Source organism: Hyperolius riggenbachi, chromosome 9 (genome assembly GCF_040937935.1).
Source record: "Hyperolius riggenbachi isolate aHypRig1 chromosome 9, aHypRig1.pri, whole genome shotgun sequence".
Taxonomy (NCBI): domain Eukaryota; kingdom Metazoa; phylum Chordata; class Amphibia; order Anura; family Hyperoliidae; genus Hyperolius; species Hyperolius riggenbachi.
Genome location: NC_090654.1, coordinates 31,662,947 through 31,676,556, shown reverse-complemented (window position 1 = coordinate 31,676,556; position 13,610 = coordinate 31,662,947). Strand labels below are relative to the sequence as shown.

Below are 13,610 nucleotides of genomic sequence, written 5' to 3'. Positions count from 1 at the left end.
GGCAGAGACTGGTGCTGGTGTTTGTACTATTAGTGTGGTACACTTACTTGCTATAGCAAACACCAGCACCAGTCTCTGCCTATAGCAAGTAAGTGCACTACACTAATAGTACAGACACCAGCACCAGTCTCCGCTATAGCAAGTAAGTGCGCCACACTAATAGTACAGACACCAGCACCAGTCTCTGCTATAGCAAGTAAGTGCAGCACACTAATAGTACAGACACCAGCACCAGTCTCTGCTATAGCAAGTAAGTGCACCACACTAATAGTACAGACACCAGCACCATTTTTTGCTATAGCAAGTAAGTGCGCTACACTAATAGTACAGACACCAGCACCAGTCTCTGCTATAGCAAGTAAGTGCGCCACACTAATAGTACAGACACCAGCACCAGTCTCTGCTATAGCAAGTAAGTGCACCACACTAATAGTACAGACACCAGCACCAGTCTCTGCTATAGCAAGTAAGTGCACCACACTAATAGTACAGACACCAGCACCAGTCTCTGCCTATAGCAAGTAAGTGCGCTACACTAATAGTACAGACACCAGCAACAGTCTCCAACTATAGCAAGTAAGTGTGACACACTAATAGTACAAACACCAGCACCAGTCTCTACTATAGCAAGTAAGTGTGCCACACTAATAGTACAGACAGCAGCACCAGTCTCTGCTATAGCAAGTAAGTGCAGCACACTAGTAGTACAAACACCAGCACCAGTCTCTGCCTATAGCAAGTAAGTGCGCCACACTAATAGTACAGACACCAGCACCAGTCTCCGCCTATAGCAAGTAAGTGGGCCACACTAATAGTACAGACACCAGCACCAGTCTCTGCCTATAGCAAGTAAGTGCGCCACACTAATAGTACAGACACCAGCACCAGTCTCTGCTATAGCAAGTAAGTGCGCCACACTAATAGTACAGACACCAGCACCAGTCTCTGCCTATAGCAAGTAAGTGCGCCACACTAATAGTACAGACATCAGCACCAGTCTCTGCCTATAGCAAGTAAGTGGGCCACACTAATAGTACAGACACCAGCACCAGTCTCTGCCTATAGCAAGTAAGTGCGCCACACTAATAGTACAGACACCAGCACCAGTCTCTGCTATAGCAAGTAAGTGGGCCACACTAATAGTACAAACACCAGCACCAGTCTCTACTATAGCAAGTAAGTGCAGCCACACTAATAGTACAGACACCAGCACCAGTCTCTGCATATAGCAAGTAAGTGCGCCACACTAATAGTACAGACACCAGCACCAGTCTCTGCTATAGCAAGTAAGTGCAGCACACTAATAGTACAGACACCAGCACCAGTCTCTGCCTATAGCAAGTAAGTCAGCACACTAATAGTACAGACACCAGCACCAGTCTCTGCCTATAGCAAGTAAGTGCGCCGCACTAATAGTACAAACACCAGCACCAGTCTCTGCCTATAGCAAGTAAGTGCGCCACACTAATAGTACAGACACCAGCACCAGTCTCCGCCTATTGCAAGTAAGTGCGCCGCACTAATAGTACAAACACCAGCACCAGTCTCTGCCTATAGCAAGTAAGTGCGCCACACTAATAGTACAGACACCAGCACCAGACTCCTCCTATAGCAAGTAAGTGCAGCACACTAGTAGTATAAACTTGTGCGCAGATGCAACTACATGGGGGAGGGGCTGTCTCTCCACTGCCTATGCCAAGCGCAAGCAAATGCCGGGCCGGTGAAAGACAGCAGCTGACATGCGGTGGATTTATCGCCTTGAGCTGCTCGTAGAAAAGAGGCCTTCCTGCCTTAATATGCTTGGTAGCTGCTGGGTAAAAAAAAATCAGGGTTTCAAATTTAGTAGGAAATGGCGGCTTCCTTACATCTAGCAGGCATTTAGGGACCCGAAAGAGAAGATGGTAATTTTGGGGTGATTCATAAATGGGCATGACTGAGACTGACAGCGTTTCCATCTCCTGTCCCTCAGCCCCATTCCATTGGGAACGACGGTTCTCATAGACAGCCAAGTGGACAAGATTGAAGGGCGCAAAGTCTACACCAGCTGCCAGGTCCGCAGCCACGATGGCGCCGTGGTGCACAATGATGCCACCGGTGAGGAATGACTAAGTCTTCTGTTTTATTGTAGAGCTGGCTGGTGGTCATAAGGTGGAATGTTCTAGAATTTCACTTCTGTTCCTCAGGCCCTCATTTCCTTTCTAGCCTGCCTTTCCTCCCCAATCAGTCAGGCTATGTTTACTTTGTTGTTCTTCTCTTCCTTGCAATCATGTCATCTCTTCTCCTGCTAATGTATCATTCTTCTCTATCACTAGTGGCCTCCTCTGGTAGATCCATCATTCCTCTTACCTCATCCTCTGCCAGTCACACCGTACAGCTGTCAAATAATCAGGGCTGTGGAGTCGGTACAAAAATCATGCGACTCCGACTCCAAAGTTTATGAAACCTCCAACTCCAGGTACCCAAAATGGCTCAGACTCCTTAGTGTAACCTCCCTGGCGGTAAGCCCGAGCTCTAAGCCGCCGCGGAGGATTTTTCAGGCCCTGGTGGGCCGATTTGCATAATTTTTTTGTGTTACACGCAGCTAGCACTTTGCTAGCTGCGTGTTCAAACCAATCGCCAGGCAGCGCTAAGGGGATTTCGGGACTCCCTCCGACGCCATGACGTGGATGACATCAATGATGTCATCCATGGCGATGGGGGAAGCCAAACAGGAAATCCCGTTCTGAACGGGATTTCCTGTTGGCTCTGATCGCCGGAGGCGATTGGAAGGGGAGGGGGGATGCCGCTGCACAGCGGCTATCATGTAGCTAACGCTAGGCTAGCTACATGATTTAAAAAAAAACGATTTCAAGTGCTGCGCTGCCCCCTGGCGGTTTTAATGGACCGCCAGGGAGGTTAATACTTACCAGGGCTGTGGATTTGGTACAAAAATCATCCAACTCTGACTCCTCAGTTTATGAAACCACCAACTCCAAGTACCCAAAGTTGCTCCGACTCCAACTCTGACTCCACAGCCCTGCATTTAATGTCAGTCCTCCCTGCTCTGACGTCTATTCTGTCATATCGCCTCCAATGCCACTAGTGACAGCGTATCATTCTTCTAACTTAAAGTGTACCAAAGCTCACTTTACTAAAAAAGATTTATACATACTGGGGCTTCCTCCAGCCCCATCCGCCTGGATCGCTCCCACGCCGCTGTCCTCCTGTGTCTAGTCTGACGTAAGAGAAGTGCGCCCTCTACGTATCTCTCCCGCGACCGCCAGAGAGATACATAGAGGGCGCACTTCTCCTGCATAGTCTGGCTCCGACTGACAGAAGTGACGGGACCCGGTACTGCAGCTGTGGTCAGCAGAGGACGGCGGCGTGGGAGCAATCCAGGCAGATGGGGCTGGAGGAATTCCCAGGTATGTTATAAATCTTTTTAACCTCCCTGGCGGTATGATAAATGCGGCTGAGGGAGGATTTTTTTCACTTTTTTTTATTTATTTTTTTAGCATGTAGCTAGCCTAGCACTAGCTAGCTACATGCTTCCCCCTTCCCTGCGGCGTCCCCCAGTACGCGCCGATCTCCGCCGGCGCGTATGCCCATCCGGAAATCCCGTTCTGAACGGGATTTCCATGAGGGCTTCCCCCGTCGCCATGGCGACACGCGCGATGACGTCACAGACGTCATCAACGGCAGAGGGAGTCCCGATCCACCCCTCAGCGCTGCCTGGCACTGATTGGCCAGGCAGCGCACGGGTCTCGGGGGGGGGCACCCTCTGATGTGGCTGGTAGCGGTGAATCGGCGCGGGGCGGTGGCGATCGTAAGTAACACGCAGCTAGCAAAGTGCTAGCTGCGTGTATAAAAAAAAAATTATGCAGATCGGCCCAGCGGGGCCTAAGAAATCCTCCTGAGCGGCTTACCCCGTGTCCAGCACGGGGTTACCGCTAAGGAGGTTAATTAAGTGAGCTCTGGTACACTTTAATTCATTCCTTCTTCCCAATCTCTGTCCTGTCTCCCTCGTCATTCCTCCTAATCTTCTGTGCCGTCATTCCATCATATCCTTCTTGTCTCCTCGCATGTCAGTCCTGTGATTTCTCCTTGTCTCCTCCTTTGCGTTATTCTTTTTTGTCCTCTAGTTTTGTCATCCTCTATTTCACAGGTGTTTAACTCCATTCCTTGTGGGCCATATCCATGCCAGTGTTTAGGATGGACTGACAAGCAAGTCGTTTTTGTATTTATTTAGGAAGATACCATTTATTGGCTAACTTAGAGGTAATAAAGTAAAGGTGGCCACTATATAGTCCGATTTCTAGCGAAAAATAGTTCGATTGATCAGAAATTCGAATCTGATTGTTGTCAATAATCTCCTTTGATGGGCACAATCGATTAGGAATGATTATAAAAACGTCGTTGGATTTTCGTCTATCACAACCGACGAAAAAAATCGAAATTTTGGTTAGATAGGAAGCAAACATTGGATCGTTGATGGTGTAGTGAACGATTTCACTTCTGATGAATAATCGCTCAAACGATTTTTCGCTAGAAATTGGATCGTTAGTGGCTAATAAGCCATCTTCGGACTTTGTTCCTGTATACTGACAAGATGTAAGAATACAGCTTACATACACTGGACATTTGGAGGAGAAACATTCTTTTACAAATATAAATAAATGTCATTAGATGGCTTAAAGAGACTGTGAAACGAGTCTAAATTCATTTTTTTAACATGCAGCCATGTTAAGAACTATAACCCATGCTAAAACGCCGCTATCCTGCGGCAAAACGAGGGGTTTATACCCCCCAAATCCCCTCTCCTACCTCGAGGGAGCGCTTCCTGATGAGGCAGAGCTTATGGCTGTAGCTCTGCCTCTCAGCGCATCAATCCCGACTGATCGCCGCCTCTCCCCGCCCCTCTCAATCTTCCTTCACAGAGAGGGGCGGGGTAGAGGCGGAGATCTGCGCGGCGATTGACACGCATGGAGGCAGAGCTGCAGCTGAAAGCTCTGCCTCCATGAGCAGCAAAATCCACGACCAAGAAAGTCGTGAATTTTGCAGGGGGGATTTGGGGAGTATAAACCCCTCGTTTTGCCGCGGGGTGCAGCGTTTTAGCAGGGGTTATAGTTCATTAATCTAACGATAGGTGGCGGGAGTGGCAAGAACGAAAGAGTGGAAGGGAGCGCGGCAGCACAATTTGAGAATGGTCACTGTTTTTGAACAAAAACAGTGATCATTCTCACTGTACAAGAACGGATTGGCTCAAGGGACTTCTGTCCCCTGCCACCAATCTCCCCTCTCTCCGGGACTATTGTTCGTGGGGTTTCGCCCACATGATCGCTTGCACAGCCCTGCAAACTGCACGAACCCTAGTCTTGCGTCCCTGCGGCCATAACAGAAGCAGACTCATGTCCGTGCTGCTAAACAAGGTTAAAGGGAACCAGAGACGAAGCACCCTTGCGTATTTTACCATATATATCAAAAAGAACATTAGAGAAAACACCTACCCTGCTCTCTGTTTCATCCTCGCTGCTAAAAGTGTCTGTTATCAGCTGTGATAAGAATCCCGGACTGAGCATTCAGTCTGGCTTTGCAGGGAATAATTATAGCAGAGCCACAAGGGGGCAGGCTTGGGCTTGAAAAAACACCAGAGAAGACAGACTCAGCTATAATCTTTCCGTAGCAAAGCTAGACTGAGTGCTCAGTCGGGGATTCTTATCAGAGGTGATAACAGTCAGGTTAAACAGAGAACAATGAAACAAAGAGCAGATTAGGTGTTTACTATCATGCTCCCACTGATTTTTAAGGTAAAATACAAGAGGGTGCTTCATCTCTGGTTCTCTTTAACATCTTGTCAGTATACAGGAACAAAGTCTGAAGAAGGCTTATTAGTCTTTCTTTGTTCCCTCTAAGTTAGCCAATAAAACGGTATCCTCCTAATTCAGTACTTCCTGCTTCTACTGATGGCTAACACAGTACAACACTCTACTGCTTCCACTAGGGTGGACTGAGAAATGGAGGAAAGTGTTCCGCTTGGTGAACCAACCACACCTTTCCTGATTCACACCCATCAGTTAATTTGAGCCATGCCAAAAATGTGTGAGGATCTCGGCCCTCGAGGAATGGAGTCTGACATCCCTAGTAGTTTTTAGTAGCAGTCCCGACATTCCTCTCTGTCCTGCGATGTCTCCTCCTCTGTACAGCATTCTATTGTTAGTGATGAGCAGAAATTATGCCTATGCGTAATTACGCATTGTAATGCGCAATTACGCATCATAATAGTAATGGGAATTTTTGGGGAAAATTGTAATTAGTTTCATATGTAATTGTAATCATTCATAATTTTGCCTACTTTTTGGGTAATTTTTTGCTGAATTTAGCTATTAATAGCAAAGCCCACACACATGCTATTGCTACCAAAATTGCTACATATGTTAACCATTTAGAGGCTACATCCAGAAGACCATGTGCACTCCCGCGGCCGATCGCGCGCGTTCACGCGTGCTCCCGGCCGCGGATTGTTAGCCCAGGAATCAATGAATCGGGACATGGTGCCCGATCATGGATTCCTTTCCCCAGCAGAAAAGCAACCGCTTCTCTCGGAAGCCTCGCTTTTTATGCCGCTTACGTCCCCCTACGTCCCTATAAGCGTACATGTTAACCTTCCTGGCGGTAACCCCGAACGTAGTTCGGGGTAAGCCACGCAAGAGGTTTTCTCAGGCCCTGATTTGCGCCGCCGCCCCACGCCGATTGGCCGCTATCCGCCGCGCTGTAGAGCCCCCCCCCCCCCCTAGACCCCGTGCGTTGCCTGGCCTATCAGCGCCAGGCAGCGCTGAGGGGTGGATCGGGACTCCCTTAGACGTCACGACGTCCATGACGTCAGTGACGTCATGTCGCCATGGCGATCGAAGAGGGTAGGGGGATGCCGCTGCACAGGCTCGCTACATGATTGTAAAGAAAAAAATTTCAAAAAAACGGATGCGCTGCCCCCAGGAGGGTTAAAGATAATTTGTACTCTAAAATTCTTACAATAAAAAGCATACCATTCTATTCATTATGTTCTCCTAGGCCCCTCTGTGCTGTTTCTGCCACTCCCTGCTGCAATCCTGGCTTGTAATTGCCATTTTAAAGTAGCTCTTAGCAAAATGTACCACCCAAAGAAAGCCTAATTGGTGGCGGAAAAAACAAGATATAGATCAGTTAATTGTGATAGGTAGTGATAAAGTTATAGGCTAATGAATGGGAGGTGAACATTGCTCGGATGCATAAAGTGAAAACGACTGAAGGCTGATGGTTAAGGAGAATAAGTGGGTACTAGTCAAAAAAAAATATTTTTTTTTTTCAAAAGCACCTTGTAGTTTTTGAGAAAATCGATTTAAAAAATGCAAAGAAAAAATGTTTTTTAACCTGTTTACAACCGCATCACGGCGATGGGTGTGACCGCGGTGGCAGCCCCAGGACCACCTAACGCCAATTGGCGTCAAGTCCTGGGGCTGAGTTTTGCAGGAGGACGCGCGCGCCAATGCTCCGCTCTGTCATCAGTCTCCCAGTGGCCGCTAGGAGACATTTACTGTGTACAGCGCTGCGATTTTTGGTGGGCAGAAAAGGGGGGGGGGATCACTTGTTTGCTGAGTTGTGCAGCCCTGCAGTGAGGCCTAAAGTAAGGCCTAAAGCTGCAGTGGCCTAATCCGTAAAAAAAAATGGTCTTTGCATTGTTAAAATTAATTTTCTCAAAAACTACAAGGTCTTTTTGAAAATATTTTTTTTTCGACTTGTATCCAGTATTCTCCTTAACATATGTAGCAATGTTTGTGACAATAGCATGTATGGCCCCCATTGCTATTCACCGCCGGCACGAAATTCGCACAAATTATGCGAAATTACTAATGATTGTACAAAATCAATTGAATAAACAATTTGTAATTACTTATAGGAGTTATTGCGAAAATGTACATGAAATTTTGCGTAAATTTTGCGTAAATTGTAATTAGCTGATTACAATCGTCACTGTCTATAATCCCTCTTTTCTCACGTTCCAGCTCTGTTTATTATGGTGGATGCCTATGATGCCAAATCTCAGAGTAAATTGTAGGACAGTCCAGACGTCAGAAGAGAGGCCGTGGCAGCGCAGAACCATCAGTGGTCTTCAGGATCCTCTACTGTTTGGTCACAGCCATGGTGGTGCCCTGTTAGATGGCAGTCATGCTTAGTACTGTAGTTTCATCAGTTTCATCACCATTTTTGTTTTTTCTCTTTACAAATAACATTCTGTAGTGAAGATCCTCCCTCAGCGCTGTTCCAGACCAGCTCACAAACGCACACACTCCAGGGGAGTCCACGCTCATGTTTAGAAGGCTTTTTGGCTCATCCCAAACAGCACTTGTTTCTTGTCAAGCCGAACAAATTTTTCATTCGTGCCTGAAACGCTGTTTGAGCTTCAAAAGCTTTAGTTGGCTAATGACAAGTGTAATTATTGCTGACTGAAGCTCTCTGAGGCAGGCATCACACTTGTCTTTCAGTTTTCTGTGTGCGTTTTTCTGCATGTGAAAAATGCAATCAAGTTTTTAACTATCCTATTGATTAAAAGACAAGAGGGATTTGGAGGCTGCCATATTAATTTCCTTTTAAGCAATACTATTTGCCTGGCAGCCCTGCTTACTATCTGCCTTTAATACTATTAGCCATAGCCCCTGAACAAGCATGCAACAGATCAGGGGTTTCTGACATTATTGTGAGACCTGACAAGATCTGTTATTCGGACAATTTTGCAACCAAATAGATCAGCAGGGCTGCCAGGCAACTGGTATTGTTTAAAAGGAAATAAATATGGCAGCCTCCATATCCCTCTCACTTCAGTTCCCCTTTAACATTGGTTTTCAGTTTTTCTATGCAAAAGAACACACAGAAAAACAGACGAGTGTGACTCCTGCCTTAGGGCACTGCAGAACGTTTTACGCTTTTAAAAACACACTCCCATTTACTTCCGGCGCGATCACGATTTTACTGCAAGTCAATGGGAGCAGGTTTTAAAAATGAAAACGGATTAAAAAAGCGCTCTGCAGTGTGTCTCTGCCCTAAAGCCTTGTGCCCACGAAGCGATATGCACTGCGATGTTACCAGACGTCTGGGACGATCGTTTATCATTAGCATGTTAAACGATGTTGCCCCCATGGCGATCGTGCATCGTTAAGCGATGAACACAGCGGATTGGATCGTTAAGATCCCAGACAACTCTGCACAAAGTACCGCGAGTGATCGCTTGCTTCCTGTTCGCGCCCGTCGTGTAGTCGCGTGATGTCATGAGCGGGTAGAGGCGTCGCTTAACAACGTCGTCAAGGCTACGTCACTGGACCTGTCGGGTGGCGACAATGTAGCTTAAGGCAAGTGCCTTCACTCCGCCCACCTCCTTTTCTGCTGAAGGGACTCAGCTGTTGCCAGAGCAATGTGTCTGCTCAGCAGAGGGAGGGGGGAGCAGGATCAAGACACAGGCAGAGAGTGTCTTCTGCCTTTGCCGATGCAGAGAGAGAGCGGTAAGCTATCTTGTACTGCTGTCTGTGAAAATGATACGTTTTTGCACACAGAGAATGGCTTCAATTCATCAAGGGCAGTTTGGTAAAATAATTTAGGTCCGTAAAATACCGCATTCTGTATTTTTCACTTTTTACCCCAAATTAAGTGAGTTTTCCGTCTGCGGTAGAAGTTCGGTAATATATAAAAAAAAACATGCTTCAATACACTGAGCCCTGCCTGGTAGTTTTACCAGCTGTGGAGCAATTTTCTATCCGGTGCATCCCTTTAGATGTGCATTTGTGCTAACTAGAGGTCTTTCTTCTGTATGCCAGTATATAGATATGCACATCTAAAGGGATACAGAAAAGCCTTTTTAAATGTCTTCTACTCCTGCTCTGCTGTTCTTGAAAGGATAACCGATGTGACATGATGAGATAGACGTGTATGTACAGTGCCTAACACACAAATAACTATGCCGTGTTCCTTTTTTTCTTTCTCTGTCTGAAAGAGTTAAATATCGGATATGTAAGTGGCTGACTCAGTCCTGACTCAGACAGGAAGTGACTACAGTGTGACCCTCACTGATAAGAAATTCCCCTTTTTATCTCTTTCCTGCTCTCAGAAGCCATTTTCTGCTAGGAAAGTGTTTTATAGTTGGAATTTCTAATCAGTGAGGGTCACACTGTAGTCACTTCCTGTCTGAGTCAGCCACGTACATAGCTGATATTTAACTCTTTCAGGCAGAGAAATAAAAAAAGGAACACGGCATAGTTATTTGTGTGTTAGGCACTGTACATACCCTTGTCTATCTCATCATGTCACATCTGGTATCCTTTGAAGTACCTTATCGGATCAAATGGGGTGAGAAGCAGGGCTATGTAGCTCTCTTTATTGGTTACATCTGTCAGCTTTTACCGCATGGAGATACCGGCTTGCCAGAGCTTGAGATAAATACTGAACACTTGATTTACCGAATGCTTTAGGCCAGCTTCACACTGCGGATTGGCATTAGCGTTGTGGTGCGGCAATCGCACCGCCAAAAACAAGGCTTCAGGGAATACCACACTATTATGCGGTATTCCCTCATCTGGCCAAACAGGAAGTGACGCTTGCTTGCGATCACTTCCTGTTTTGGAAATAAGGAAGTACGTGGAAGCGAATTGTAAAAGCAAGCTTCCATGCGTGCGCGTCGCTGCCGCCAACATTTTTAAAATCATTGTGTCGCCATAGACTTACATGAATTCCGGGCCGCTGTACATCGATACGCGCGCTAACGTAGTCGTTTTGGAAGTGAGTCAGATTGAGCAGTTCCGGCGCGCCGCAGGTAATATGAAAGCACCCGTAGACTTTCATGGCCCTGCGGTGGCAGTGCAGTAAATTGCCGCGACGCACCGCGCCAGTGTGAAAGGGCCCTCGATCTTTGTGAACTGCAATTTCTTGAGATATTTACTGCACAAGTCGATAATTTACCGCACAAGTCGGTAATTTTACTTTTGAGTGCGGCAGTAGGTTTAGTGGAATGGCATTTGGCAAGGTGTAAAATCGTCTGTTTTCTGCAATACCGAATGGGGTAATGTTTAGTGAATTGAGGCCAATGTTTGGGAAAACTTTCAAATGTTTTTTTTCTTTTTATCTAAGACTAGTTACTGAAATGTTAGTTTTGGGCGTATAATACCACTTTAACTTATTCTGTTGCCTGTTTGCATTTTACTGGGTTTTATTTATTGCATTTTTTAAACACTGCCATCCAGATTCCTCTGTTTGAACACAGATCCTTCTACAATAAGCCAGGAGCTCCCCTTGGAAATGTAAATAAAGATTTCTTATATTGAAAAAAAAACGACAACATTGTATTCCCCCCTTTTTTTAATATGGCTGTGGTGCTACACAGCCTGCTGGGTTTTGCTCCTCCCCCTCATTTGCATTGAGTTCCTCAGGTGCAAATCGGGCGCACTGGTACAGAAAAGAGAAGCGGTTTGAAGCAAGCCTGTGTCACAAATGTGCTTATAACAAACCTGAAGTGACAATAAACTTATTGAATAGCTGAAAATCCGGTACCGTCCAGAAGCAACATTTCAGGGAAACCAGTGATTATTGTCATACACTGAGGAGCGCAAACCAAAGCAGGGATTTGGGGCGCATGGTGTGCCTGGTTAGTGGTGCTCTTACGGAGTAGTTATGTACTCGCAGCTACTCCGAATCGATATTTAAAGCGCACCTGGGTGAACTCAGAACATCCTCTCTGCTCTAAAAAAAGATGCAACAGCATAATAACCTTTAAACAAAAATATTTCTTTGTTACAGCTGATACAAATCCTGAAATAAATCTGCAGTGTGTCTCCTTCCGGCCTTCATGGAAGCAGACATAGGGTTAACATCCTGTGCTTTCAACTGAGCTTATCTGCCATGGCAGTCATGTGACACAGGGAGAGATCAAATTACAACTTGTGATTAGACACAAATGAGGGGGAAATAAACAGGCTAAACTCTCTAAATACATACAGGGTGCATTCCTCTAGGTTTTCCTTCTGTCCTGTGCAAGAGTTCAGGTCTGCTTCAAGGAATCTGTCCATAAGCTTGTGACGGTCTTCCCAAAGTACAGAGAGACCCCCAGTATGCGGCACAAGTGGGATTGCTCGATACCTTATATGTGTGCTTGCCAATTGCTTGAGAACAACACTAACCTCAATCGTTTCAGCTGATCACCAAAGTTATAAATGAAGCCTGGTACACGATTTCAATAACCAATCACTGACTAATTTTACCACCTCCATATAATACTACATGGAGGTAATAAAATTGGCCAATCAAAATTGAAGGTGTGTGTCAAGCTTAAGGCAATTCGCAAATCTGTAAGTGCAGTTATTTAATCTGGCCACCCGCTTATCAATAATCCCCTATAGAACACCTTTGACTAGAGACATTTAAGGCGACCCCCTTCCCAACTGCTACCCTTGGCACGTTATCGCCCTGACAAAGCGGCATCAGACCATGAAACACCATGAAACACGTAGTCCACTGTGCTGAATAAAATTAGTTGTTTCTCAAACTTCCTACTAGTCTTAAAGGGAACCTAAACTCAGAAGGATATGGATTCTTCATTTTAAAATAATACCAGTTGCCCGACTCTCCTGCTGATCCTGTGTCTCTAATACTTTTAGCCACAGCCCCTCAACAAGCATGCAGATCAGGTGCTTTGACTGAAGTCAGACTGGATTAGCTGCATGCTTGTTTCAGGTGTGTGATTCAGCCACTACTGTAGCCAAAGAGATCAGCAGGACTGCCAAGAAAAGGAAACATCCATATCCCTCTCAGTTAAGGTTCCATTTAATTAAGAAAGGCTGACACCCACCTTCTGACACAAAAATGGGGTGATAAAGTCCTTGTGTTTTATATGCATACTAACGTCTGCCAATATGAATCGCAGACCCACCGCAATGTCGGGGGACTCTGCATTGTCCTCCGCTTCCCCGTGTGTCCTCCTCTGCCCCGTGTACAATTATCAGAAGCAGCTCCAGCGGTGAACAGACACTTCTCCTCTCCTTCACTCGAATCAGCAGAAGCCGGCACTAGGAGAGCTGTGAGAGAGAGGCGAGGTATCTGATCGCCGTGGTGACCAGAAAACTCTTACAGGGCCACTGTCTGGACCCACAAGCGCTACTAGTGGTTGCTGGATGAGCAACCCAGATTTATGAGTACCTTACTCTCATTTAGGCTATTTCATTTTCCATAATATACCACACCACATCGGGCTTCCCAGTGTCAGTGTGTTTTCCTATCTTGCATGATCTACTGCGATTAGGGGAGTGATAAGATTTTTATACTTACCTAAGTGGTGGGAAGCCTCTGGATGCATCATAGTATTCCCAGACCCTCCTTCTGCCCAGGAACCTCCTCTTCTTTGTGACAGCACTGCCGTCTAAGTATGAGTGTGCAGGAAAGGAAGCAGCCATGCACAAGCAGCTTTGTTCTACTGGGCATGTGCGGACTGTACTAGCACATGCTCAGTAGCAGGGCTGAATTTCTGGGAAGGCCTGGGTCTTGGGTTGCTGCAGTCAAAGGGGCAGCTGGACTGTGAATAAGGGTTGCTGCATATCTAAGAGGAGGCTGGAAATGGAAAG

General features: G+C 46.2%; 1 protein-coding gene across 2 annotated transcripts in view; it reads left to right on the top strand.

Annotated features, from left to right (window-relative positions):
• LOC137532159 (acyl-coenzyme A thioesterase THEM4-like) overlaps positions 1-9,976 on the top strand; it is a 66,089-nt gene extending 56,113 nt beyond the window's left edge. For both annotated transcript variants that reach the window (XM_068252372.1, XM_068252373.1), the window contains exons 6-7: positions 1,970-2,094; positions 8,019-9,976. In XM_068252372.1, coding sequence (XP_068108473.1) covers positions 1,970-2,094; positions 8,019-8,071 — 178 coding nt within the window. In that variant the 3' untranslated portion in view covers positions 8,072-9,976. The remainder of the gene's footprint in view (positions 1-1,969; positions 2,095-8,018) is intronic.
• The last annotated feature ends 3,634 nt before the right edge of the window (positions 9,977-13,610 follow it).